Source organism: Telopea speciosissima, chromosome 5 (genome assembly GCF_018873765.1).
Source record: "Telopea speciosissima isolate NSW1024214 ecotype Mountain lineage chromosome 5, Tspe_v1, whole genome shotgun sequence".
Taxonomy (NCBI): Eukaryota; Viridiplantae; Streptophyta; class Magnoliopsida; order Proteales; family Proteaceae; genus Telopea; species Telopea speciosissima.
Window position 1 is genome coordinate 23,244,769 of NC_057920.1, and position 27,603 is coordinate 23,272,371.

Sequence of the window (27,603 nt, forward strand, 5' to 3'; positions counted from 1 at the left end):
AAAGTACATTGTTATAGCAGCAATAGAAAACACGATGCAGTGATAGACCACAAAGATAAACAAACGAAAGAACCAAACAAATCAAGAAAAGATGTAGCCTGAAGGAACTTTGTCTATAACAATAAAGGCCTCGCCACTCACATGTTTGGAAAAAGATAACAACAAAAATAAATGCCAACTACAACTAACCAATCCATCAATGAACACTTTATCCAAAAAAAAAATTCTTTCAATTGGAGGATGTATTTTTAATTTCCAAACAACCATCCAAATTTTCTTACTTTGAACATGATAGTCCCTATACAACAACAATTCAGTCTTATCCTAATTAAATGGGGTCGGCTACATGGATTTCTTTAAAATAAAGTTTGGAAAATTGAGATCCACACTAAGGGAAAGGAAAGTAAAATGAATGAAAAAATGAGACAAGAAAAGTGAAAGATGAGAGTATGAGGAAAGAGGATCAAGGAGTAGTCAGCATCATGGGAGCAAAACTCGATTGAAACCTGTCGAAACCACCGAGTTATCTCGATTTCGCAGGTTTCCGAGACGAGTTGCAAGGGGAATTTAAAAACTCCAAAAACTCGACCAGGTTTCGATGGTTTCGCTCAGGTTTCTCCTGAAATAGTGGTTTCGATCGAAACCTGGTCAAACTATATGGAACCAAGGATATAAAATCCCAGGTTTCGACCGAATTGTTCATTTCACTTCAAAAACTCGACAGAAAGTGGAGGATTTTGGTGGTTTCGACCCTTGAGACCATTTTTGACAAGGGATGTAAACAGATCGGATTTGTCTTGGATAGTGCTATATCCGTATCCGCATCCGATTAGCTTTCGAACGGATTCGGATAGTACTAAACGGATACGGACATGGATTTCAGCTATTCATTTACACCCCTATTTTTCACCCATTTTTTTGCATTTTTGCTGGAATCTTGCCGCAAACTTACTACCATCAGCTTGGATTTGCAATCCCCACTCCAATTTGGTACATAAATGCATCACGTAAATGTTAATGTCCTAAAATTCAATTAAGTTGTAAGGAAACAGAAAAGGCTAAGGAGGGCTCTTTCACAATGTGATAAATATGAAACCTTTTTTTGAATAATTTTAATTAAAAAAAATATTAGTCTGAGGATCCGACACATGTACCACACCTCAATGGGACTCTTCCAGCTCAGCCCAGCCCAGCTCAGTCCAAATAAGACTCTTCATCATTAACTGACGCCAAACGAATCTATGACCTTTCTCTTTTAGTGTCTGTATCAACGTGAACATTAATAAACTTGGATCAATAATCACAAGTACTATTTTGAACGATTTAATAAAATTAATTCATGGATTATGTTTAAAATATCAAAAATATATAACCTGCAAAAAATCAAACCTAAAAAACCTTTTTTGGAGGGTCGAAACCATAGTTTCCCCTATCAATGACAAAAAAAATCCTTGATTTGGATAAGTTTCGACCAAAACTCAGCTTTGAACAACTTGAAACCCGATTTTTTTTTCCTTGGTCAGCATGTCAGATTGTGAAAAAGGATAATACCACTCATCATCAATCAGTATAGAATTTATAGGTTTATTACAAGTGGCTTTAGCAACCTTTAAAGGACAAACTAAAAAAATCAACCTAACATCCCAACGGCACTCATTTATTAAGTCATTAACAAAATAAAATCTGTTATATAAATGGCATTGGGATGGGAGTCGAAAGTTTCTCAGCCTAGGAATCCATGGATCATTCCAAATAGAAAGAAAAGACTGATCACTGACTCGTCAACACACAAATTCTATATAAAACTCTTTTTTTAATTATAAATATTGTCCAAGAGAGATGACTCGGGGTAATACTTACTTTTGACAACATGTGCCCATAAAGCCTGAGGGTGACTCAACAATCTTCAAGCGAGTTTGACCAACAAGGCCTTATTATGATAAAACTACAATTAGGAAACCCTAACCCTCCAAGCACCTTAGGAATGCATAATGATTTCCAAGCAACTAGAGACCAATTTTTATGATCTTCAAAACCTAGCACTAATCAAGTCTAAAATATTACAAACATAAGATGGAAAAAGAAAAACAGATATCCAGTAAATGTGAATGGAATTAAGAACAGATTTGATCAACACCGATCTATCAACTTTTGATAACAAAGGTGCTTTCCACAATCCAAGCTTGACATTAACACAACTTAGGATATTATTATAGATAATAGCTTCTTGACAATAAGCACTGCAAAAGGATTGTCTATCAAAATAGGGGTCCTTTGGAGCTTCTGGAAATGATTGCTAGAGAGTAAAGGGCACTTGGATAATTTGTAGTTCTAGTTTCATACCTGATTGGAATCATAAGCGCCCATTTATAAGCATGATCCGTGTGTCATGGAGTTTATCAGGGTTGGATGAGTACACTTGTACAAGAATAGTTAGTTGGGAGCACAAGTCACATGGCAAAATGAAGCTTCTTTTCTGGCTTTTTTAGGAGGGGGGGGGGGGGGGAGGGTTGTTTAGTTCTATGGCTACAGGGGAAAATTACATAACAAAGTACATGGAACACTCGGGGCAAAAAAAGATCCTCGCGGTAGAAGCGGTCATCTGTCCTTGCATTCTACAGTTACACAGTAGAATCTTCTTATTCCAATTGATTCTCAGATTTGGCTTCTCTTCTCATTTTCTTGATACTATCTTGCTTTATCAGTTCAATATCATTCATGCTCACATCTCCCTACTTCGGAATGTTTTGGACCCAGAGTGAGAAGCCTGCTACCAGAGAAATTAAATATACACCAAAATATGGTCATGGATTATAGATTGTTAGCTTGGGCAAGAAAAGATTTCAACATAGAACTCATTTTGGAAGCCTGAAACAAAAAGAAAGAACACAAAATTCTCATCATGGCACCATATTGAATATAACTGCACAGAAAGGAAATCTAGGTTTGCTATCTATCCAAAAAAGATTAATGAAATTCTAGATTTTCTCTCTGTTCTCTACTACCTACATTGATACACCTGTACACATCTTCCCAAAAAAAAACAAGATACACCTGTACACAGATTCATGTCATTCCTCAAGATTTTCATTGGACAAATTTTTTCAAATTTACAAAACCAGAATAAAAAAAAAGGGGGAACCTGCACTCTATAACCTAAATTTGTGCACATAATCAAAGAAAAATGTTGGAAAAAAAAAAACTGAACTGATCTATCCCCAAGTGCTTATTTAGTTTAAAAGGACAAGCTGCATCTCGTTAATGCTTGAGTTTGTCACATCTCAACTTTATTCAGCTTTAGCTTGGCAACATAACAGAAATGACCTTTTCCAAAGCCAAGACAAGCCAAACTGCAATGCTTCATAAGTTCATGTCTTTGACTCCACTATGGTGGTATGCAGCCATAGGTCGAAGGTCTTGTATGGACTCTACATCCTTGTAAGTCCCAACTTCTCTTAGTGATTGCCATCCATTGCGGGCCAGAAGCTCACGGAAATCGTCCTCACTGTACAAGGTTGCATCTTCACTGTTAATTGCCTGGCTGATGCATGCGTCATAATGATAAAGCTTAATTGTCACACCTGAAAAACAACATTTATGTCACTTGTCTCAGGTTCACTTTTTCTTTTTTACATAATAAGTTTTATTCTATTGCCATTACATATTTATTAAGGATTTTATGTCGACAAATTAAGTAGTATATTATAGTATGCTGGAAAAAAAAACAGGCATCCATAAAGAACCTAAGCAATTTGCATATTGTTCATATGTAATAACATGCTCTAACATGCATTTATCTTAGTTTCATAAATAAACCCATAGCCTTTTTTATTTTTTTCCTTTTTGGGAACAATCAAACCACGAATCTTATACCTTGTGTAGGTCCATGATTCTATCGTTAATTTCTACTGGATTCAAATTCAATCACTATATAAGTGGTCAGCCAGATTATCAGATCAGACCCATCCTATGGACAGAGTTAATCACTCAAGTTGAAGAATCATTGGATACTGACCAGGATCGATGTGAAGGGTGTAAGTTGTCTGTGGCATGGCACGATCAAAGCTCCTCACAACACCATCGTCGTCTTCAACCCAAAAAGGACGTTTCGACCTCAAACCAAATGCATTTCTGATCGCTTCCTTGATGGCATCCGCAGATCCATCAGTTCCTATTTTGCGGATCATGCCACCCCATTTCACAATAATGATATGCCCAGCAGAATGTGGTACAGAGACAGGATAACAACCCACACCACCATTCCATTGGGGCATATCTGATGAGCCAAAAAGATATTCAGCAAATGAAATGCAATATCAAGAGGGGAGTAAAAACAGAAAACCCAAGAAAAAAAAAATCAGTTAGAATTAGCAGTTGGAACAGAAAAACAAAAAAATCCCACTCTGCACCTGCAGAATTGCTCTCTCTCCAACCCCATGTGTTTCTTCCATTTTGTGGAGTGCATTTTTGAGACATTACAGAGGTAGTACTCCGTCTGTCACCATCTGACCTCTGAATATTTAGTATGTTCGGCTCCAAACCTGAGAAGTATACTTCATGAGCATATGCATCAAAAGCATAGAAGAACTCAAGAACCATAAATAAGTTAACCAGAAATTAGAGTACCAAACAATTGCAGAACTTGACAATAAAGAGAAAAATGCAACCATTTGTACCAAGGGCAAAGGCACCTGACATACTTAAATCTATCTACAATCAATTCAAAAGTTTTACAGATGAAAGAGCATCCAAATCCCTTCAGCAAACAGAATTAAGGAAATAATAAAACAAGGTGAAGGCATCATTGACAGAACAAATAAAAACGTAAAAACATTCTATAGAGAATACAAACTGGGGTCCTTATCAACTACAGACCAAGCTCTAATTTTGTAAAAAACGGTTAAGACATAAACTGATTAAATGCCTATGTTCACATTTGTTTCACCAAATGGTATTGGAGAGGCTCCAAGCCAAGGTCACTATCATAATCCTAATCTAAAAATCCAAATCCATGATTCAGGATCAAATGGTATTTTAGTTTACACTGATGTGAGATTCTCCAACAGTATCACCTAGTCAAGTCCCATGGAAATACATCATATACATCAATTTCGAATACATATCATGCATTTGAACCTGTAGTGAAACCAGGACCCGAAACCAGTATCTGCGATTGTGAAGAGTGAGAGCTACAGAGAATCCAACCTACCATGATAGGATTTGGTGTGTCCCATCGTGGCTTCCTTCTCTATTTATAAACCAGCAAGGTAGATTCTTATTAGGAAACCTACTAAGACTCCACCACCTAATTACAATTTAGTACAAGCAACCAATAATGGAAAGTAAACACTAAGGCCCCATTTGTTTGATGGATAAAAAGGGGTGGGAAACTTGTGAGGATGGGTCCCACATGTTGTGGGTTGGGTTGACAAGGAAAGGAAATAATGGAATATGCATTTTGTAGTGGGGTGGGATTTAGTGGGAGAGAGAGGAAATGGACATGGGGTGGGATTCCATAGGAAAGAAAAGAAATAGGAAGAGGAGAGAGACTCAAAAGTAACTTTTCCATGAATAGTGCCAAAGTCCTACCAATTTGGTAGGACTTTGAAAGTGAATGGGATGGGAAAAAGAGGGGTGCCACCTCACCAGACAAGAATAAATGCATTTAATGAGCTTGTCTGGAAGTTTCCCACCTCATCTAACCAAACAATCACATTTGTGGTAGTCTGTGGGAAACAAGTACAAGTTTCTCACCCCTTTTTTCCTTTTCCACTTTTCTCCGTCAAACAAACAGGGCCTAAAACTACCACAACAACAACAACACAGCCTTTTCCCAACTAAATGGGGTTGGTTACATGGATCCTTGCTCTTCAGTCAGTGCTGTTCGACGTCATACAAGATACGAGACCTAAGCTGTGCATGTCCTTTCCTCACTACTTCACTTAGGGTTAATTTAGGCCTGCCCCTGGCTCTTTTAGTTCCCTTAATCTGAATGAAGTCACTCCTTTGAACTGGAGCATCCCAAGGCCTCCGTTGGACATGGCCATGCCACCTCAAACGCCTCTTTCCTAGCCTATAGGGGCTACTCCCAACTCAGATATAATATACTCATTTCTTACTTTATCCTTCATGGTCTTGCCACACATCCATCTCAGCATCCTCATCTCCACTACACTTAGTTTATCTAAACACTAACGCTACCATTAACACTAAACTCAGACTCAACACCTAACACAATAGGGACACTCCCCCCTACCGTGATCAACACCTACCCCCTCTCCCCACTTTATTCATTTTTGTGGAAGAGGTCCAGCGTAGATGGTTGACCAAGCTCTTCATGGAGCAACAAACTTGTGCTTACAAATATATAATTATAACAGAGTTATTATCCCACGGTACACATCTTAACACTCTCCCTCAAGATGGAGTATATATATCAAAAGGTTCTAGCTTGGAACAACAAGAATAGTTATTAAAAGCAGCATCAATCTTGAACATATATTCAAGAACTAAGAGAAGTGGGGGGTGGTAACCAAACACAAATGACAGAGCCAAAGGAGAAGCAACCCTTGAAGTTTCTGTTTAGCTTCAAGAGATGGATTTGCTTCACTTGCTTCACCGCCACCTCTCTCCACCACCCAATCAGTACTGCGCCTTCTAGACGATCAATAGGGGACCTTCTCCTACTTTCCCTTTCAAGATACACTCTCCAACCATGGCGATTCCAGACTAAGACGAGATGTCCGTAGTCTCATCCTCCGTCCATTCATACTTGGCGATTCACAGACAGAGCTCTCAAAGGAACACCACTACTACACCATTGCACTGTTTGGAGAACAGCAAAACATCGTAGATGGATTCGATTCTTCTATGAAGATCACCAGGCATGCCTTTTATTCGAGGCAAAAGGCTCTCGCACAAGGGGTTGGGGATTGGACGAAGACGAAGAGCACAGTCGCCTTCAACTCACCTATAACAACATCATTTGTAGGGCAAAGTAGCAGAGGAAGCAGTGTATTCCATCGCTTGTCTATTTCTCCTTTTCATTAGAATCCGTCTGCAGAGAGAAGAAAGCTAATTGAAGCCTGTCTCTGTGCTTTAATCCCTAGCTTCTCTGTGGGGACTTCATAACTGGGTCATTCCAAGCATTTCATGATAGCTCTGCAGTTATGGGGAAGCGATCTCCAAACTTTAAATGACAAGGGGGATCAGATACATCCTTTGGTTTTCCCTCTTTCCATATCTGAAGGTATTTCCAGAAAATAGCTAGAAATGGGCACTGTAGTAGATAGAAAAATAAAAGGAAAGGTGAATAAAAAGAAGAGAAGGAAAAGAAATAACAGAAGAAGAGATCATAGGGAAGAATTAGATTTTTTTTTCTTCTTCTTCTTCATGTATCTGATACCATGTAGTGAAACCAAGACCTGAAACCAGTACCTGCGATTGTGAAGACAGAGGAGAGAAGAGAGAGAGCAACAGAGCATCCAACCTGCCACGATAGGATTCATTGTGTCCTATTTTGGCTTCCTCATTTAGTTATAAACCAGCAAGGTAGAGTCTTAATAGGAACCCTACTAAGACTCCAACACCTAATTACAATCTAAAACAAGGAAACAATAATAGAAAGCATGCATTAACACTACCGCTAACACTAAACTCAGACTCAACACCTAACACGATAAGGACACTCCCCCTACTGGCCTACTGTGATCAACACCTAGAACATAACTATAACAGAGTTATTATCCCACGGAACACATCTTAACAGAACCACTTCTCATTATTCTATCCCTTGCACGTTGCAGGAACATAATGGCAGTTACAACTATGACAAACCTAGAACCTGGAACCAGTACCTGCAAGTATATGGATATATATATATATATATATATATATATATATATATATATATATATATATATATATAGAGAGAGAGAGACAGAGAGAGAGAGATTGAGAGAGAAGAAGAGAATGGGGAGAACCGAAAGTAGAGAGAAGCTAGGCGATAGCGAGATAAGATCTCCAATTTTACTAGCAGTTTATTTATAATAAAACCAATACTTTTTATAGTAAAAAACTTAAACTAATTACAGCTAGCTATTCCTAAAGACTAAATAGGAACCTAAATCCTACTTACAATAGGAATAGGAAAGAATAACAATTAGAATCTAAGCTACTTAAGAAACATATCCCCACGGTAGATACACTCTACCACTCCCTGTCAAGCTAGAGTATATATATATATATATATATATAAAAGGCTCCAGCTTGGAATTACAAGAATAGATATTAAAAAGCTGCATCAGTCTTGAGCATAAACATTAGTGGTAGAGCCGCCAGTGAGTACAGGGAGAATTTCATTCAGGTAAGTAGTATCAAATCAAACATATCAATAATCGGCAACTTCAGTAGATATTAATCTTTGTGTCGAATAAAAATCCAATCAACAACGAGAAAAATAGACGATAGTGAACACTAACCGCAATCCACAATATCATAGCAGCAACAACAATATTGATGCAGATCAAAGCTTGAAGAAGAGGACAAAAATAAAAATCAGAAAATACTGTTCATGTGAACAGTAATTTGTGTGCATTTTCTCCTATTTTAGTTTCTTATTTAGTTGGTGTAGTTAGTTTCTATTACTTGTTTTCCTTAGGCAGCAAGTTGGTTACTTTGTTAGGTTTATTGTTAGTAGATCTTAGTTTCCTTTTTGGTTACTTTTATTAGACAAAGAAGTTATATGTTTCTAAATTAGAGTTTCTATTTTAATTGCTTAGCTGAGTTAGAGTAACTTTCTATTTTGGTCTCATTACTTGTAACCCAAGTCTCAACTCTTATAAGAGACTTGCTATTTTTATTTTTTTCTATTTTGGGCTAAGCTTTAGAGTTTTTTTAATGTACTGCCCATAAAGGCAACCCCACGATTTTACTAAGTGAATGAAACTTTTTCTTTGAAGCATGAATATTCTCTTGTCCATGTGAGTGGCTTGAAGGGCTGGAGGCCTGGCTGGTGAGAGCCAAACCTCCTTATCCCTTTTCTTTTGTTCTCCTATCGTCTCTTCTTACTCCACTCGATTCCCTTAACCTGCTGCTTCCCTAAGATTGTTGCAAGTGCTGTGAAGACCTCTGGAAGATCAGAATCAAGTCCCAATCAAGATCAGATCTGTTGCTGCTGCATCAATTTGAAGGGAGACTTTGAATGCCCTGCGGCTCTGCTGTTCTGCCCAGATTCTTCTGCAGATTTCAAGCTTGGATATCTCCCCAACCAGCCACTGAAATCAATTGACATTTGGAGGGCTGAATCACATCATCAAAGGCTACATTCGATCCCAATTTTGGCCTATTCTGCTGGCTGGATTGTTCTACAACACTTACCTTCTAATTCAAAGTTTTACCTTCTATTTTCAAGACCAACTCAGATCTCCACTTCTGACCATTAGAATTGGATGAAATTTAGAGCACAAGACCTACTCAGCCCATGCTCCATTCGACCTAACTTTGACACTGTTCTACAGGCTGGTTTGATCTCTACCTCCTATAATTTTGTTTTTATTGCAATTATGAGGCTCTGTTGCAACCTGTCCACGTTCTTACTGTAGAGTGGTTCTTAGCTGAACCCCTTCTACATTAAATATCAAAGGCACTTCTCAAAAAAGGCAGATAGTAAGTAGTAATCATCCCAACGAAAGACAAAATTCCACCATCCAATAGTTACATCATAAGCTCTTCCCAATGAAGGCCAATAGTAAATAGTAATCTACTCAAACAAAAACAAATAATAGTGCAACAGCTACATCATTAGCCCTTCTAAAATAAATATAATCATCATCTCCAACTAATGACTTGAGCAGATAACAATTATAATCTTCAATCTCCCTCCCACGTGTAGCATTACATGTAGATAAGTAATGACCAATAATCAGCATCTCAAAGGATGAGCATCACAAAAAATCCAATAATCAAGGATAGCTGCAAATAATCTCCAATAAAATATCTCAAACACCCCCTCAAGGTAGCAAATAAATTCTCAATAATAACATCCAACCTCCTCCGCATTGTAGCAAATAATCTCCACACAATTACCAACCTTCAAAGAAGTTCAAATCCCAAACTGATGTGAACTGAACCCACCAAAGCAATAAATTTACAAATATACTAGACCAATGGCAATTAAGTAAATTTGGGCCACACTTACGTAGCCAACTCAAGAGAATACTCCAAATATGTCACTAACAATAGAGTGGCAGTTCTGAAAATATATCAAAGAGGTGAATAGTGAATGGAATGGTCATAAATAACCAAAATTTTGAAGGTGATACTAGGTAGGTAAGAATCAATGGCAAACTTGTAATTAATCAGAAATAAGATCCATCAAACGTCATTAGTAGATATTGGATGACAGGATTTTACATAAATCAGGATATATGTGTAAATGACAAATTATGAGTTACACACATAAAATATTACCAATCAGATAAAACATGCGCATAGCTCATAGCATTATTCCAGATGTAAACATGTAAAAATGCATTCTTTTACCATATTTTACCTACAACCTTTTTTTAATAAATAATATTTTGGTCCAAAATAATCCAATAATTCAAGTCTTAACAACCCTGGTAGTTTTTCTTAGTGGTAGAAAGATGAAAACATAAGACTTAATGGAAGAAATAATCTTGAACTAAACATGATAAGCATTAATATATGCTGATTTCAGTGAAAATCCTTTCAAGTTAGTAGGTAGGACATGTATATGGGTTCATCCCCAACCTCCCCCCCCCCCCCAAAAAAAAAAGAAAAAAAGAATGATTTGTTCCCAGACAGGACCAGGCAAAAAGCAATGGCTCTAACACTCACACATACACACACAGCAAGGAGGGAGAGAGACCTGAAGAATTGCTAGAGCTACTCGAATCAAATATTACAGCATGAGCAGCAGTTTTGCTCAAATACCAGGAAAGGATGACTATTGTCATTACATGACAGAGACAATAAAGGGTAATTGCTTGGAGCAATGTTAAAGGTTCAGTCTGCCTGGAACATTGCCCGATTTGAGTCTTGGGAGTGGCCACAACCATCTAATTCTCCCAAAAAGGCAAAACAGAGAAAAGGGGAAAAATGAAAATCATAAAGTAAAACCAGCAAGGTTAAGAAAGATAAATTGCTAGTTATTCCCCTTTCATAGGTGCAGCAATAAAATGGCCTCAGCCATAAAAGGCAACAAATTCCACCAGCTAAATGGCACTATCAGTGAAGATACACCTCAGTGACACCCATTTATTGGATCTTAATATCTTATCCAACTCTTAATTCCCAAAGTTTCCAGCGAGAGAATTGATTCCAAAGGTGCAACTGTAATTGATTTCCACCAAAAAAACCTTTTCTTTTTATCCAGATAGTGCAATACAAATGCCACCCATCCTAGCTTGCATGACATATGTTTTCACAAACAGTTTCCCAAGCAGCAAACATTGGGTAAACTTCAAGAAAATAGACTCCATCTAATTAAATCATAAAAAATTCCATTAGTCATCAAAACTTAGCTGTAGACTGTTTGACCATGAATTATATTATCTGCCACTCAAAAAATCTCACAAGTTTCTCTCGTACTACAAGAGTGCGAGAAAATAGGTGTGGCAGGCAGAGAGATGCCAGGAGGAACCAAGAATTGGGGAAAGTGCTACATATGTCAAAGGAGAGGTTTGGTCCTAATTTATCAGTACAGGTCAAGACCGAGAATCAGTTAGATGGATTAACATTTTAACTCCACAAGAAAAGTTCAAGGAATTTTTAGGAACATAAATATGCTCCAAACCATGGATTTTACACTGGTCTTATTTAGTGTCCCAAAATGAGAGATGCTTCCTCAATTGCGAAGTACATTGGGGAGCCAACCCCTATCTTTTACGTGCAAAATTTTTCATCAGGGTTGGAATGACACCTCTGCTCATTAATCAGTTCTCTTCCCTTCCCCCCCCCCCCCCTTTGAAACACCATGTGAGCTTAAATTAATCCCTTTTATAAGGATTAGAGAGACAACCTTCACTAAATGATATGTTATATAAGCATTGAAGAAAAGGCTCCCAGTACATTCATGCAGAAAATTTTATGTGAACTATGGTGTCAAAGAATAAAGCCCCATATCTCTGTTATTTATAATGTGTCAGTTCACATATGAGGAATTCAATAAATCAACTTCCATATTTTATTAGGTCTCATAGATTTATAGCTGGCAGAAGTTAAATTACCTCAGGAAACATATTTAAAGCATTTTTACATTTAGGATTTTTTGTTCATAATCAATTCTTTCTTGATTTAAAAACAAGAAAGAAATTTGTTTTATAATATTTAAATCAGTATCTATCAACTTCTGAACTAAATACACTTAAACCTTAACATAATAATTACAAAAGAAGACCAACCCTCCTTAATCATTTAAAGTTTGAAGCTCTCGCATGGATAAGAAGGTGCCTTGATTTATTCGGTATGTCAAGGACATCCGTTGGAGGGGAAAGATAAAAATCACATATAGCTCATATCAACCATATCACCTGGCTTATGTTCAAGCAGTGATATTGCAACTAAATTTAAATCGCCTTAAAGCAAGATAAAATATGTCTGCTTTCTACAACGGTCTCTTGAGCACTTCAAAGGAATCTCAAGACCAGTGAACAAATGGTCATAACTCATAACCACTAGTTAACAGAAATTGGGTGTAATGCTCTGCCACAAGCATGAGTTTTGTGGCCAAAAGAAAGATTGCCCAATATACCGACAACAATCTTCCAGAAGATAAAGGAGCGCAGCACCTAGAGTTAACTATTTAAGATCTTCCCCTTAGTTTACCTATGACGACTCAAGGGAATAATTGTCTGTTTAGAATTTTCCTTTGAGTTATTAGCACCACAAAGGTCCATACTTAAATGGGAAGAAAAATAAATAGCCAGTAAAATGAAGATAAGATGGTTAGTGAGAAGGAAGAATTTATTTCATTCTAACAAACCGAAGCTTTTTTTTTCGTTTGGGGGAGGGGGTGGAAGAAATACAAAAACTGAAAGAAGGACAAAGACACTAAAAGCCATTGTTTTCCAGCTTTTTATCTTCTAGTTTGCTTTATCACCACGATCGTTAAGTAGTGTTATTTGATGGGCTAAACGGACTGATCATACAGCTTATTTTTCCTGCTAATGCGCCAACGTGTCCACATTTAAATGTTGTTAACAAAGTTTAATTGCTGGTAAGGCTGACTGACATTTCGAGAAATACCATTTCCCAAAGCTGTATGATTGGTATAGCTCCAATAAATGCTGAATAGATAAGAGTAATGACAACATGAAAGGTATAAGTGTCAAACAGACTTTGTTTGACTCTTTTTGGTGACCAACAGAAAAAGAGACATACATGAGAATCAAATCATTCAGCCATCAAATAGCTCAAGGTCCTCACCATGCTAGTCACAGGCAACCCAAGCACAACCCGAACTCATTACAACTATTAAACATAGGAAAGAAATAGAACTTCCTATATTGTAAGTTATTTTAGTGATGAATTCTTTCCTAATGGAACAACTAGATGGAGGGGGCACAATTACAGAATCCCAAGCAAGACAGATGTAATAGTAAGATACCACAAAGTTCACCCAATACCAACAAAAGCTTAATCCAGGGGTGACCACTATACATCAGTGACCATTAACAATCACTAACTACAATGGTAATGCAAACAATATTTCATAACTTGGGAAATTCTACTTAGCAGTTCTAGAGCATCCAAAGAATCATGATCAGCGATTCATCCAAAGAAAGGGGGGGGGGGGGGAAGAGGAAACATTCTTGAATACCTTCACTAACATGCATTGTTTTTAAATTATCGTTGTTATGGACCAATTTGTCAGCTTTGTCATTACAGGCTGTGAATGATAAGTTTTATCAAGTTTATGCATACTGGCCACTACAGATACTGAGATACATATAGCTGACATATAAGTAAGAAAAAGTATCGCTGGACTTCGTAAAACAGCAATATAGTATTTGTCTTGAACATCCATTCGTCATCCAAAAAAAATCTACTGGATACAGTTTATTATGATGCACAATGAGCTACCCAGACGATCAGGTTTTACTGATTGAAACCAAGAAATGCTTAAGGAGTGATAAAAAACTAAAGGAGTACTTGAGAATTGTTAAAGACTGAAGCGCAATATGAATCCACATGGTGAACAAGTAGCTAGGTTACAACCATTAAACGAAATAACCATTTGAAGTTAAGTAGAAAGCAATGACCATCTGAAATAACTATTTGAAGTTAAAAATAACAAAATAACAATCATTAAACAAAATAACAATTTGAAGTTAAAGCCAGGTTATATCCACTCCTATTAAGTTCGAATACGTCAGAAAACAACGACCATTTGAAACTCCAACTCTTATCTTGGACAGCTTAATCAATACCAGATTTTTTTTTTTTTGGGGTTTGAAGTTTAAGTAGAAAACAGAATGGTGACTATAAGTTGGTCGGAAGTAAACCAAAACGAAAGGGGCCGGAAAACCCTTTGGTTAGGGGGTACATCTTCACCAGTTGTGTGCCTACCATGTATAGATGGCATGATAGATAGGGAAGGAAGCATGCATTTTCATGCTTCTTCCACTGAATAAAAATGAAAATATAATGACTCAAAACGGACATACTATGTGACTCTGCACAATACAGAAACTCCTACGAGAACGGGACGGAATCATCCTCCGTTAGGCTCTGAGATTCACCTTTTGTTTCAGATACTTTAAAAAAAAAAATTGAGCAAAACCCAGAGGGGAAAGGGTAAAGGCAGAAAGAGAATCCATAGAATTAACAATCGACCGAAACAAATAAGAGACAACTTAATTAGTTAATTCATAATCCAACCAACATGGGGGAAGATAAAGAGAGAATTAAAGAGTAGATTGATTACCTTTGGGGGAGAATTGGAGGTCTTCGTGATGAAGATGATAGGGATCGAGCGAAGAATCCTCCGCGTCTTTAAAGAAAGAGAAAGAAGAGGGATTAGAATGCTGGGCCTGGGGGAGTTGATGATGAGGATTATTGTTGTTATTGTTAGCCTTGAGTTTGCGGACTAGACTTCGCCATTTCTCTCTGCAAATACTAGGGGAACGTCGGCAGCTTCTGTTTCCCATCTTAGCCGAGGCTCGATCCCATGGAACGGATGACTGATAAGAAGCAGTAGTAGAAGAAGGATCAGAAGACGAAGAAGATGAAGTAGCGTTATCGGAAGCGGTATCAGTTGGAACAGCGGCATGGGCGGTACTGATGCCGAGAAGGTGGCGGATCTCAGACTCGGCCCATACCTCCGACGAAGACGGACCACCGCTTGCTCCTTCTCGATTGCCCGAGTCGCAATCCATATCAGGCAGCTCGTCACTCTGCGGCATCTCCCACTCCATATCTGTCTCTCTCTCTCTCTCTCTCTCTCTCTCTCTCTCTTTTTGTCTAATAAAATCTATCTAATCTATTCTACTAACCACTGTAGTCTCTGAAAGATTCACTAGAGATTGCTTCTCTTCTCTAATCTTTTCTTCTTCTTCTTCGTTTTTTTTCCTTTTTTTTTAAATTAAATGTTATTAATGTCTTATTTCACCAGAACTTTTGGGAAGGGTAGTGGGGATGAGTTCGTCTTTGTTCATGTTCATCACTAACCGATAAATACAAAGTATTTGAGTTTTATTTATCTATTTATTTATTTATTTATTAAATCTAAGGGAGAGATTTCTTTCAAAGGATGAGAACGAGGACAAGTCAGGTGTTCAGATAAAAATTAATGTGGGGTCCACACTCCATACTCTTCATATCATCTCGTAAAACCTTTTGTCAGTTTGTTTGCTTTCAAGGAAGCTTTTCAGGTGTCAGGTTGAAATTTATCAAATGACGCAAGGATAATATGGGTATATAAATATCGCCATATTATTGTGTTCAACACTGATTCATAGAAGTTCTTGAATTGTTTATCGCTAGAGATTTTTTATAGTTTTTTTTTTTTTCCTTGTACTTGAGATGTACTTACGATTGTATTCATGTTTTGTATGTCTATAGTGTGTCAATGGTTGATGTCTAATGATAAAATTAACTATTCATCAATTGTTCGACAAACAAAATATAAATGTGAGTAGAGAGGACACTCAATAAGGTTTTCAATGTCCATTTAGGGAAAACATCTAAGTGAGAGAGTTGTCGGACTCTAACAAGTCTAAATCTAGGCTAATAGTTGTTTTGTAAAATGTTTGTTATAGTATTATATTTTATTATTATATTAAATACGAAAAAAAAATATCTACTTGGTGGTGTTTCCTACCCCTTCTCACAAGGCACTATGAGATGACACATCTGCCCCCTAGGTAGATACCCAAGTGTGCTCACCCGTTGACATAGACACTTGTGTAGAGACCATGCGACCAAGTAGAGATCTCTTGTCTAAATAAATAATATTATTTGAAAAGTATTTCAATGGAGGAGCAACGTTTGTCATAGGATGTCGCATCCACTAGGAGCATTTTAAGATCTGATCAAGATACAGATTAGTCATTGGAGTATGATTGTTAAATCACATGGTCATGTCATATATTTGATTCTTATTTTATATGGTTGTTTTTATATGCATATGCATTGTTTTATGATGTAGTTTATTTTCTACGCGTTATTAGATGCATGTGAATAAGGGTGTCAAAACCTAGCCCGAACCTTTAAGACCGATTGAAACCGACTGAAAAAACCCAAGACCGAACCGAACTGAATCGATCCTTATTGGATTGGTTTTGGACTGGGGTATGACGGGACCGGTTGAAAATCGGATCGCACTGGATCGACTGATAACAAACTGAAAATTGAACCGAATTAAATCGATAAAAAAATAATGAGTATAAGGTTATGAATCATTGAATTGATTTCAATATTAGTGAGCAAATTTATGGTTGTAAGATAAATTGTTACAAATTAATGAGTATGAGGTTATGAAAATAGGGAAATTGATTTGTAACAATGCTTGTTCCATTGATCTCCTTTTTAAGTGTGGGGCTAATGAAATATTTTATGTAGTTGAAAAGAGAAAGAGAAGAAAATAGGCACAAACCGAACCCAACTTGTTTAAAAAAATCCGGTACCGAATCGAATCCAAACCGATATCAACCAGTTATCATAAATCGAAACCGACACAAAACCAAACCGCATCGAAATCGAAACCGAAAAGTTCTTGTTGGATTGGTCTCGGTTTCTCTAAAAACCACACCAAAACTGAACCGAAATCCCGAACCAATCCATTGACACCCCTACATGTGATGTATGGACATTAGGTGTAACATGTGTATTGCGTATGTATGTTGAATTCTCTCATTGCCCTCAACTATAAAATACTAATACAGGAACCTTAAAATAATACGAATCTCGTGGCCTCCTATCACGGTGGATATGGGAACTACCTTGAGGGCTCTTGGGGAACTCCGATAGGCTAATCCTTGCACAACACTCTCATCTCCAATGTAATGAGAAGTGGACATAGTGGGTAGGGTATGCCTATACGGCTATACATATAGATATCATCCCAAAGCCATGATATACTTTTAGGAGATAGGTAAGTATTTGACTTGAGTATTCAGTGAACTCTGATAGGCTAAACTGACATTCGGGTAGCCAAAGTATACCAGATGTCATTTCCTCCATAAGGATTTGACAGCAAATGACAAATACAAAAAACTTTAACAGGCTAAACTGTGCATGTCAAAGGCTTAGTAGACTTCGATACACATTTCTGACTGAGAGGGATGCCGAAAATGTGTGAAACTATTGAATTTGTTGTGCATGTTATTTATCAAAATATTCAATGGTCATTATTATTATAGTTTATAATTACATATACATTGTAGATTGACCTACTTCTTCCATCATAACAAACAACACTGCCCTTAGCTCCTTGTTGGATGACAATAGAATGATGGGTACCAACTATATCGAGTGGAAACAAAAACTTATACTCGTACTAAGAGTCGAAAGATTCACTTTGTGCTCACTCCCCCTGAACCCCCTATCTCACACCACTGATGTTGAGGATTATAAGGCCTATGAGACTTTCAAAGAGAAGGACGCTTTGGATACTGGTTATGTTTTTAGTTCTATAGACAAAATCCTGCAAAGCTCATGTAATGACTTTGACACTACGAAGAAGGTGATGAAACTCCTTGAAGAGACCTTAGGCAAGCAAAATCATCTTGTACATCAGAAAATCTATTTAGCGTTGTTTTCAGTCAAAATGTCTGAAGGGACCTCAATTCTGGACCATATGATGAAAATGATAAGTACTTCTAGGAACTTGAATCTTTCGACACATTGTTTGATCTTTAGTCTAATACAGATATATTCGCTTCACTATCGGTTGCTTATAGTTCATTCATTATGAACTTCTATATGAATAAAGTGGAAATAGGCAGTGTATATGAGTTGAAAAATACACTTACTGAAGCAGAAGACACGCTCAAGAAGTACAAGGCAGTGGCTCTTGTTACTGTAGGTCAAACTAGGTCCTGGGATCATGTCGTGATTTCCCTGGAAAACCAATTATAAACCAATTAGGGTGTTGCACCTCCTGGGTTAACCCATGGTTGCCCATGGGCACCCTATTTTAATTTTAGGGTTTCCCATGGTCGCCCATGGGAACCCTGGTGCATCCTAATTAAGGTTTGGTCTGATAAACCAATGTCATGTCCTTCTCTTTTGTGTCCCATCGAATTATGAACCCAAAAGAGATGGAAAAATTCATCTCTATTCCATCCCATGGAAAGAGGGATCCATCCCATACCCGAATGTGCAGCGGACCCAAATCGATTTGGATTTCTTTTGCATCCCATGAATAATCAATAATTAAAAAAAAAAACAAGAGGAATTAACATAGAATTGCTAACCTGATGAGCCTCAAGTGTTGCTTCTCCAATAGACAATGGTTTTTTCTCCGATGAACACTCCAAGCAAACAGATCTGAACCTCCAATGGTGCAACCAAGGTTCTTCAAGTCAATCCTAAATGCTCTTTAGTTTTTCAAGCATAGATCTAGGTTTTCAAAACCCTAACTCTCAAACAAAGTAGAGAGCAAGAAGAAGAAGAAGAAGAAGAGAGAGAGAGAGAGAGAGAGAGGAAGCCAAAAACCATCCAAGAGGGGGGGGGGGGGGTAGCCAAAAAGTGGAGCTCTGCCCCCTTCTGCATTTTTGGTTGTTTATATAATTAGATGGGAAAATAAAATCCCAATGAGAGTCAGACTCTATCTTTTTGTTTGGTTGTTCTGTTTAAACTCAAAGTGCTTTTAATTGGTGAAGAAGCAGAATCTAATAGGGAATGACATAATTAATTACTTTATTTAATTTATGGATAATTATAATTAGCACCATATCCATTAATTAAATAAAGAATCAATTATTTTAACAAATTCCAAATAACTCCCTACATGATAATAAATTATCATATACAACCCCCCCCCCACTAATCAACACCATCATTATGGAATCTAAGGCATGTACACTTGTACTGTCAAACCCTATTCCATAGAACATGTCCATATAAGAGTGTCTGTGTATTTGATCGGGTCCCGCAAAACTCGATAAAATATTTTATTCAAATAACTACATATAATCTATTATTTTATATAAAATAGGTTTTGCAAAAATCATTTCAAAAACGGCACTAGATCTAGATTCCGATCCGACTATATACAGACAACCTCAATCTTGGTGTTCCCCAATCGGGTAGTGGTGACCATGTTGAGTAACTCCTTCACTCACAAAGTGTTTGCGCATTCCCAAAACACCGGCTTTGACTCACTTAAGTCTCAGTTATTGATTAACCAAAGAATGTGATTGCACTTTGTAGTGACAGGGTTCCATGTGAGTACTCACATTCGTATCCTGACATCACATGTCTAGGCATACCCAATGCGATGACCATATGATAAGGGTGTCCAGCCCAAACCCAAGTCGTGACTATCATTTTAAGTAAAACTTATGGACACATAATGCTCAAAAAGTTTGTATCGCATATGATAATATTAAACCAAAATGTATAAAGGTTCAATACAAAGTAAAAACCGGATTGAACCGGACCAAACCGGATTTGATGGACACATAAATCCAATAGTTACATAGAAGAGTTCTCTGTCTTTTAAGAATAAGAAGACGAAGGAACTAAGAAGGGAAAGTCTAAGGCCAAGACTGGTACGGAAGAAGAAGAAAAAAGTTGGGGAGGAAAATTTTTTCTACTGCAACAAGCTTGAGTTTACAGGTTCAAAGCCCAAATGTGCATTAAAGAGGTTTTGCTTAAAATATTATAGGGTAAATTACATGTCACCCCCTGGTTTTCAAACGAAACCCAAATCACCTCCTGTGTTAAATTCGTGCCCAAAATCCGGTTTGAAACCCGATCTGACCACTGGTCTGGTTTGAACCTTTTGTGTAGAACCGGGAGCGGAGTACACTCGTGAACTGTGGATCATAATACTCAAGCCATCACACAAGACTGTCAACCACGAAATGGGGAAAGTTGTCGAGGAAAGATTCACCGTCAGAGACAAGGGGGAAAATCGTCCACGAAAGCATATTCTTGGAATTCCCTTATGATGGGGATTTACGGGGCCCGCACCTGAATCACCCTTATCTACTTAGCGATGACTGGGAGTAAGTCACTATCCGCTTACCATTAATAAGCATAAGAACTAGAATGGGCTTAGGCTTAGGACCTTAGCCTCTTTCTATTTGTAACTAGAACTTAGGCCATGGGCCATGGGCCCAAGTGGATCCAATGGCCCAATGACTTAAACTAGACCTTAGGCTTTCACCTAACCAAATAAGCCCCTAAGCAAATGGTCCTAAGGACTTAAGACTAACCAAACATGACCTAAGACTAAAGTGAGGTAAATAGGGGTCAAACTACTATTCACCTCACAATAGAAAACCTAAATCGTGGAGAAGAAAGGAGAGAAGGAAAGGAAGAAGAAGAAGAAAGGAGAGAGGTGGAACCTAAGCTTGCTCTCCTACATTGGTGAGCATTCTCTCTCTCTCTCTCTCTCTCTCTCACTTCCTAATTTATAAACCTAGGGTTTGGAATTATGAGCCATGAATGCTTCACCTACCTTATTAGAAGAGTCATTAATGGCAAATCCTTGATGCTTAACTATGAAGCACCTAACCCTACCTTAAACCCATTCACCCTTCTCCATTTATGAACCCTAAGTTGGGGATTTACCTCTATTTATGGGTTTCACCAACCCTCATGAAAGACCGTAGATGTGTGGTTTGAGGGATGTTAAATAACATTGATTAAAGACACTTCCAAACCCCAATACCCAAACCCATGAGTTCCCTTCCCATGTGTATTTTAATGGAGGAAAACCCAATCAATCGATCATTGGGTTTACAAACCCATGTTGGGGGTGTGCTATGGCACCTTGATTGAGTTGTTTTGATGGCCAAAGAGACCTCTAAAAACCCCTAAGAATACCCCATTTTATCCCAAGGTAAAACCATTCTCAAAATGGCATGAACAGCAAGACTGGCACATGGAGAGGCACATGCAAGTGCCTGTCCCTGAGAAACTAGATCTGTCGGTGGAAAGTCTGAGAGGGACAAGCACATGGACAGGCACATGCAAGTGCCGGTCCCTGGGAGGGACAGACACATGGACAGGCACATGCAAGTGCCAGTCCCTGAGAACCTAGATCTGCCGGTGGGAAGTCCGAGAGGGACAGGCACATGATATAGCCTTGCTGTATGTGCCGGTCCCCTATTTCAGCCTTGTTTGATAACTTATGGGGTTCAACTTTTCTAGTCCTAAGGCACTAATCTCTCCCCACATTGTACACCCTCTTTAGGTTGACTGACCCGACTTGGGGGCGTATTAGTATGTGGGACAGTGTACTTGGCATCGAACGCCGATTTGAAAAACTCCGTACTAACGATTGACTGAGAATCAAGGTGAGTGAGTTAAGCAAACGTCTTAATTTATGGAATGTTTGTGTGTCGTGTCTTGCGAATGCCATTCATGCATGTGTGCTATAATATATAATTACTGGTAAGATATAGGACAATAAGATATAGGACGATATAAATGTTTAGATGTTGATAGGACTTAACATTCTTGTCTTGCGATATTATTTATTTTATTGCACTATGGTGCGAATGGTATTGGATTTAGTTATGGGACTCGGGTGCCGGTTGGTGCTGGACCTAGGGATTCCATAATATGGACTCACTCATAGCATGTAGATCTAGGGCTTGAGACAGGATCCAAGTGCCGGTGGGTCTTGGGCTTGAGATTGCCGTGCTTGAAATTGCATTAGAGTTGTCCATTGCATTAGGTGGAAACGGGATGGTGACCGACCGACTGCCTTCGGTATTTACATCTCGTACTTGTATACATATGTATGGGCTAGAGGATAGCCGACCGATCGTATTTTGGTATCTATGGACTCGGCCTCTGGCCTATGCACATGCGTACCTTACTCATATAATAGGTGAATGCTGGCTAGGATAAATGTTTACCCAGTACTATGACCCTTACCGACAGGGGGTTAAGTGTCGGTCAAATCCGTGGGTTCCGAGCGTTATTCGGGTATACCCACCCGGGAAGTTCGGGCATCGACCGTATTTTGGGCCAAACGCCAAGACGGGATTTGACTTGAGGGTTTGCGTATATCTCTTGGTGGAGACCGGTACAGCAGACTTCCAGCGCAACTCGGGTTTGTCATCGCCGGTATACCATCCGTTTATGGTACCGATGTCGGGGATGCTACCTAAGGTGCTGCTATAGTACTATACCTGACTTAGTTGTGTGTTAGGTGGATAACAATAAAACTATACATCATCATTCATTCATGTAGCATGATTGTAAATTGTATGTGATGTACGGTCTACCTTGGTGGTATGGGACACCTTGGTATCCGTCCATCATGTATGGTTTACAGTCAACCCCATTCATTATTATTATTATGTATGCTTGTGTGGCTTAGCCACTCATTGGGCTCAGTTGGAGCTCACTCCTCGAGGAAACATATTTTTAGTTGATGCAGGTACATTCGAGCAGGACGGTGCAGAGTTCAAGACTCCTGAAGAAGGTCATGAAGAGTGGTGGACTCTGGAGTATGAGGATCATGGATCGGAGTGGTCCTGTGAGATGTGTCTACGAGAGAACAGTGATTCTTGACTGGTGGCCATCTTTTGTTACACTTTGATAAACTATCTTTTGTTTCAAAGGTGTATTCTTTTTATTCCTTTCTTGATAGGTGTATTTATTATATAGTAATAATACATAGATCCTATTTAGAACGAATTGTACTTGAAGGGGTAAACTTGAATAGACAATATTTTATATGCTATCACCTAGCTTCTGCTAACTCTGATGTTATTAATATTAATCCTTTCCTTTTACCTAGTATTTGTCGTTGTAAATGAATTAGTCTTGAATACTGCATCAGTGATTCTGGTGATTGGAGAACGTAGTTGTATGCTCCGATTGCATTTCCCGTGGTTCAGGGATGGGGGTGTGACATCCTGTATTAGACTCCAATATGACAAATTAGTCCCTACTGTAAAGAAAAATTTTCTACTGCAACAAGCTTGAGTTTATAGGTTCAAAGCCCAAATGTGCATTAAAGAGGTTTTGCTTAAAATATTATAGGATAAATTACACACCACCCCCTGATTTTTGAAAATACTCAAATCACCCCCTATATTAGGGTAGTATTGACAAATTAGTCCCTACCGCTAGTTTTATGTTGTTAAGTGATAATGTCAGCCAATTAAATAAATTTAAATCCCTAAACTACCCTTGACATCCAAACATAGACTTTGAAGGGTAGTATTGTAAATTTGATTCTAATGTTTTAGTACAAGGATAAAATAGTCCTTTCACACCAATAAGTAACAGCAGACTAACACCATTACTGTAGCGAGGGACGAATGAGTATTTTCAAAAACCAGTGGGTGATTTGAGTTTCGCTTGAAAACCAGGGGTGGCATATAAGTTACCCAAATTATATTTTTGAATCCTAATCATAGATGGGTCCCACTTGATCAACTAATTACAAAAGGAAATTTACTAGAAACGTGAAGGAGAGAGGAAAATCAAGAATCTAGGAGAGAGAGAAAGAGAGAAAGAGAGAAAGAGAGGGAAGTTGAGCCAAACTAGGAATCACACTTGGAATTTAGGTGGGGAAAGGATTAATATATATAAAAAAAACAGAAAAAGAGGAAGAGAAAACGCGGGAGAGAGAGTGAGAGTTTAAACCATGGAGAAGAAGAAGAAAAAGAATAAGAGAAGAAGAATATCATTGAGCAAACAATTTGAGGTATGTATTTCCATCTTAGTTTTAATACCAAATTAAAGTATGTATGCCAGAATTTATGGATCGTACAAGGGGGTATTGTTAGCGTCTGATTTTTCAAGTCATGTGGGCAGATCTGTCATAGTGAGATTGATTGTATCTCCATATAGACATAGAATTTTCATGTGAAATTTTTAGAAAACGTGCATGACATGTAGATGAATGTCTCTCCCAAATTTGGGCTCGTGGGATCACAAACTGCCATATGACCTTGGAAAAACATAACTGAAATTATACCAAGAAATTTTAACATGAAATTTAGAGACTATCATCCTTTCTTAAGAGTATATTATGTCATAAAAATTTCGAAGTGTTTTGAAATTTGAAAAGAAGAAATCTCTAGTTCAAAGAGCTCTTGTGGATTTTTTGAAAACGGATTATCTATTCAAATTTGGGAGTATATTATGGATTCCATTGCTTGAACTATATAAACTCCCCTTCCCTAAAACCCCTAATTGCCCCTAAAAATTGGTGTCGGGTCTTATTGCATCAAATGCTCAATGGGACTTGCCAAAACTGGGAGCTATTTTCTCATCGATTGAGGCGAAGGCTCTCCATAAACATCCCTATTAGTTGTGTGGGCTCTCCTGACCAGTTGTGTTGGGCCTCCACCCCAAGGGAGACTTGGTCTTTGACTGTCTCACCATACATTTGGGAAAATTATCTCCTCCAGCTTCCTGCCTGGTCCAGTTCCTCAGTGCTTCTAATAAGGGGGTGGACCCCACCCGAGCAAAGGTAGGGTGATCATTGCAGCCCCTTGTTAGAGGTACTAAGAAACTGAGCTAAGAAAGGAACTGGAGGAGATAAAGATCCTATACATTTGACTCTACTGATAGAGTTCTTCCATTCCCAATGTGGTATGATAGTTATTGTGGAAGTCCAAAATTCCACCTAAAGTGCAGTCTTTTCTGTGTAAGGCTTGTTTAAGGGTTATTAAAGTGATGAATAACCTAAAACAGAAGAACATTGTTCAATTTAATGTTTTCTCTAGATGTGGTGGTCAAGCCCCTAAGACGATGGAGCATGCACTTCTTTATTGTCCATTAGCCCAACAGACTTGGTTTGCTTCAACTTTTTCTATGAAATTATCAGTCACAAGTTTTTCTTACTCTACTTGGATTATCAAATGGAATTTTTTTCCTATGCGGTTCTTTAAGTGGTGCGGTTTTCTAGTGCATCTCACAAGAGGAGGGTAGACCCCACCCAGGAAGAGTGTACGATCTGGTGACCCGAGTGATCTCACCCCCCTCTAGTGAGAAGAACTAAGAAACCGCACCAGTCAAGAAACCGTAGACGATAACGACTCTTATCAGATGGCTACAGATGGGGTAGCCAAAGGAGCAACAGAGATTCTTTACTTCCCACCATGCTAGCACTATTTAAGAAATTTAAAAGCTGAGAATGCAATATTTTTTAAAGCCTCCCGCCTCCCACTGATTGAGGATGGGAAAATTGAGGCTGGACAAAATTTATCTGATATAGTCGATCTTTATCGATACCCGATACCATATCGGTTAACTAATCGATACCCATTCTGATATCATGCACTAAAACAATCGTCCTACGGGATTTGGGAGTCCCTTTTTTCTAAAAGATCATCTTGATATTGTAAAGCAAATTTTGCCCAGCGTGCCCTAATAAATCCCCCTATGTGGGATTATTTTTTTTCGGTAGAGCGACATCTATATTTACAAAAAGGACACAATATCAACAGAATACTCTGACTTGCTTTCAATTGATCAAATTCCCCTTCTGTTGTATTTGTACCTAAACGTTTTCTAATTTCTAACAAAGTCTAAAAAGATTATAGAAGCTAACCAAACTTTCCCGGCGCATCATAGAGATCACCCTCTAACCGTCATTATCAGCCTTACTATGAGATACACCTCATGGAGTACACAGAAACAGGCGAGTCCATCGTGGGAGCACCGTACACCCTAGGGTGATCGCTCTCCAATCCATAATCCATCATCGGACGGTACTCAAGCTCCTCGTCATGATCATAAACAAACTCCGGTATCTCAATATCATTTCTCCGCACATGCTCCCACAGAAACTCTAACCTGCTCACGTATTTCAGCTTCCCGTACAACCTGCACCACACAAAATAAAATCAATCCCCATGTATTACTAAGATGCGCCGTGGGCGTCGTGGAATTCAAATTTCACAGTAATTTGCTTGTTGTAATCAGTACTAGAAGCCAAAAGGGTAACCCAAGGCACAAGTTAGCCTGTCAACTGTTACAAAGTCTAAGATGCGCCATGTTAGGAGAGGTGGGTGTTAAGTGGCCCATTACCCTCCAGTGAAGAGAAAACGACCGACGGTAGCGAGAAAGAGCCTGGACTGAAGACCAGGGTGAACAAAGTAAACCGCTTCCAGATTCTCCTTGACGTTGATCGGAATCGCTTCGTAGATCGATCGTAGGGTCGAGATTCCTGGAAAGTTCTCGTTTCTCTGAACGTTTGTATGCACATACACTACCGAAAACGGTCTCCCTTCCAGTTGAGGAAAGATCTTCTCTTCCAAATACTTTTTCAGAGCTTCGCTACTGGCGACCCGTGCTGGTAATGGCGAGCCGAAGAGAGAAAAATGAAACTAATCAGATTCCATAAATTAACATTCAAGAAAGATTAAGAAACAAAAGAAATTTCACGAAGAAACATGAAGATAAAGATTAGGAAAAGAAATAATCTTACCAGGGAAGAACTTTCCGACGATACGGAGAATCTTTCGTCCTCGTTTATCCCTTCCCTGGACCTTGAAGATATCAAATTTCTCCATGATCTGGATTTGTTCAGAAAGAGAAGCGGAAGTATTCATGACTGCAGAGATCTATAAATCTTTCTATTTCAAAATAAAAGAAAGGGAGAAAAAAAAAAGAGGATTTCTGGTTTCGTGACGAGAAAGAAACGATGGAGGATGGGTTTATATAGTTGGGACTTGGGGAATGGGACTAGATTGGGGTTGAAGAGCAGAGATGAGGATCAGAGACGCGGCACTTATCCGGTTGTCTGGGAAATTCGGAAAGAAAATAGGGAGAAATTTTCAAGGAATATTCTAAAGCATCTACCCTTTTGGGCCGGGGTGAACCTGATCTGACGGCTTTGTTTCGCTGACAAGTGTGGGTCCTTCGATTATCGACGCATAACCCTTATCGAAAAGTTTTGAAACAACGACAGAGCTATCACCGTCCGATTAA

General features: G+C 38.4%; 2 protein-coding genes across 3 annotated transcripts; both read right to left on the minus strand.

Annotated features, from left to right (window-relative positions):
* Positions 1-3,068: 3,068 nt before the first annotated feature.
* Positions 3,069-15,471, minus strand: LOC122660824 (trihelix transcription factor GT-1-like). 2 transcript variants are annotated; one of them, XM_043856066.1, is made up of 4 exons: positions 14,951-15,471; positions 4,410-4,553; positions 4,016-4,276; positions 3,069-3,581 (listed from the first exon to the last, which is right to left on the minus strand). In XM_043856066.1, exons 1-4 carry the CDS (start codon positions 15,438-15,440, stop codon positions 3,361-3,363), a joined length of 1,116 nt encoding a protein of 371 aa, XP_043712001.1. In that variant the 5' UTR covers positions 15,441-15,471; the 3' UTR covers positions 3,069-3,360. The 2 variants fall into 2 exon arrangements, with proteins under 2 accessions (XP_043712001.1, XP_043712003.1); XM_043856068.1 differs by having other exon boundaries at positions 4,410-4,541; positions 14,951-15,470.
* A 10,801-nt stretch (positions 15,472-26,272) lies between these two features.
* On the minus strand, positions 26,273-27,233 carry LOC122660918 (ganglioside-induced differentiation-associated protein 2). Its single transcript, XM_043856174.1, has 3 exons — positions 27,101-27,233; positions 26,701-26,965; positions 26,273-26,496 (listed from the first exon to the last, which is right to left on the minus strand). The coding sequence occupies exons 1-3, from the start codon at positions 27,222-27,224 to the stop codon at positions 26,277-26,279; spliced, it is 609 nt and encodes a 202-aa protein (XP_043712109.1). The 5' UTR covers positions 27,225-27,233; the 3' UTR covers positions 26,273-26,276.
* Positions 27,234-27,603: the final 370 nt, after the last annotated feature.

Coding starts and splice junctions, on each gene's coding strand:
- LOC122660824 (XM_043856066.1), bottom strand. CDS start 15,440: ATGGAGTGGGAGATGCCGCAGAGTGACGAGCTGCCTGATATGGATTGC. Junction 4,554..14,950: donor CCTCCAATTCTCCCCCAAAG/GTAATCAATCTA, acceptor ATGCTCATGAAG/TATACTTCTCAGGTTTGGAG. Junction 3,582..4,015: donor CACCCTTCACATCGATCCTG/GTCAGTATCCAA, acceptor GTTGTTTTTCAG/GTGTGACAATTAAGCTTTAT.
- LOC122660918 (XM_043856174.1), bottom strand. CDS start 27,224: ATGAATACTTCCGCTTCTCTTTCTGAACAAATCCAGATCATGGAGAAA. Junction 26,966..27,100: donor CGTCGGAAAGTTCTTCCCTG/GTAAGATTATTT, acceptor CGCCATTACCAG/CACGGGTCGCCAGTAGCGAA. Junction 26,497..26,700: donor CGTTTTCTCTTCACTGGAGG/GTAATGGGCCAC, acceptor TGTGTGGTGCAG/GTTGTACGGGAAGCTGAAAT.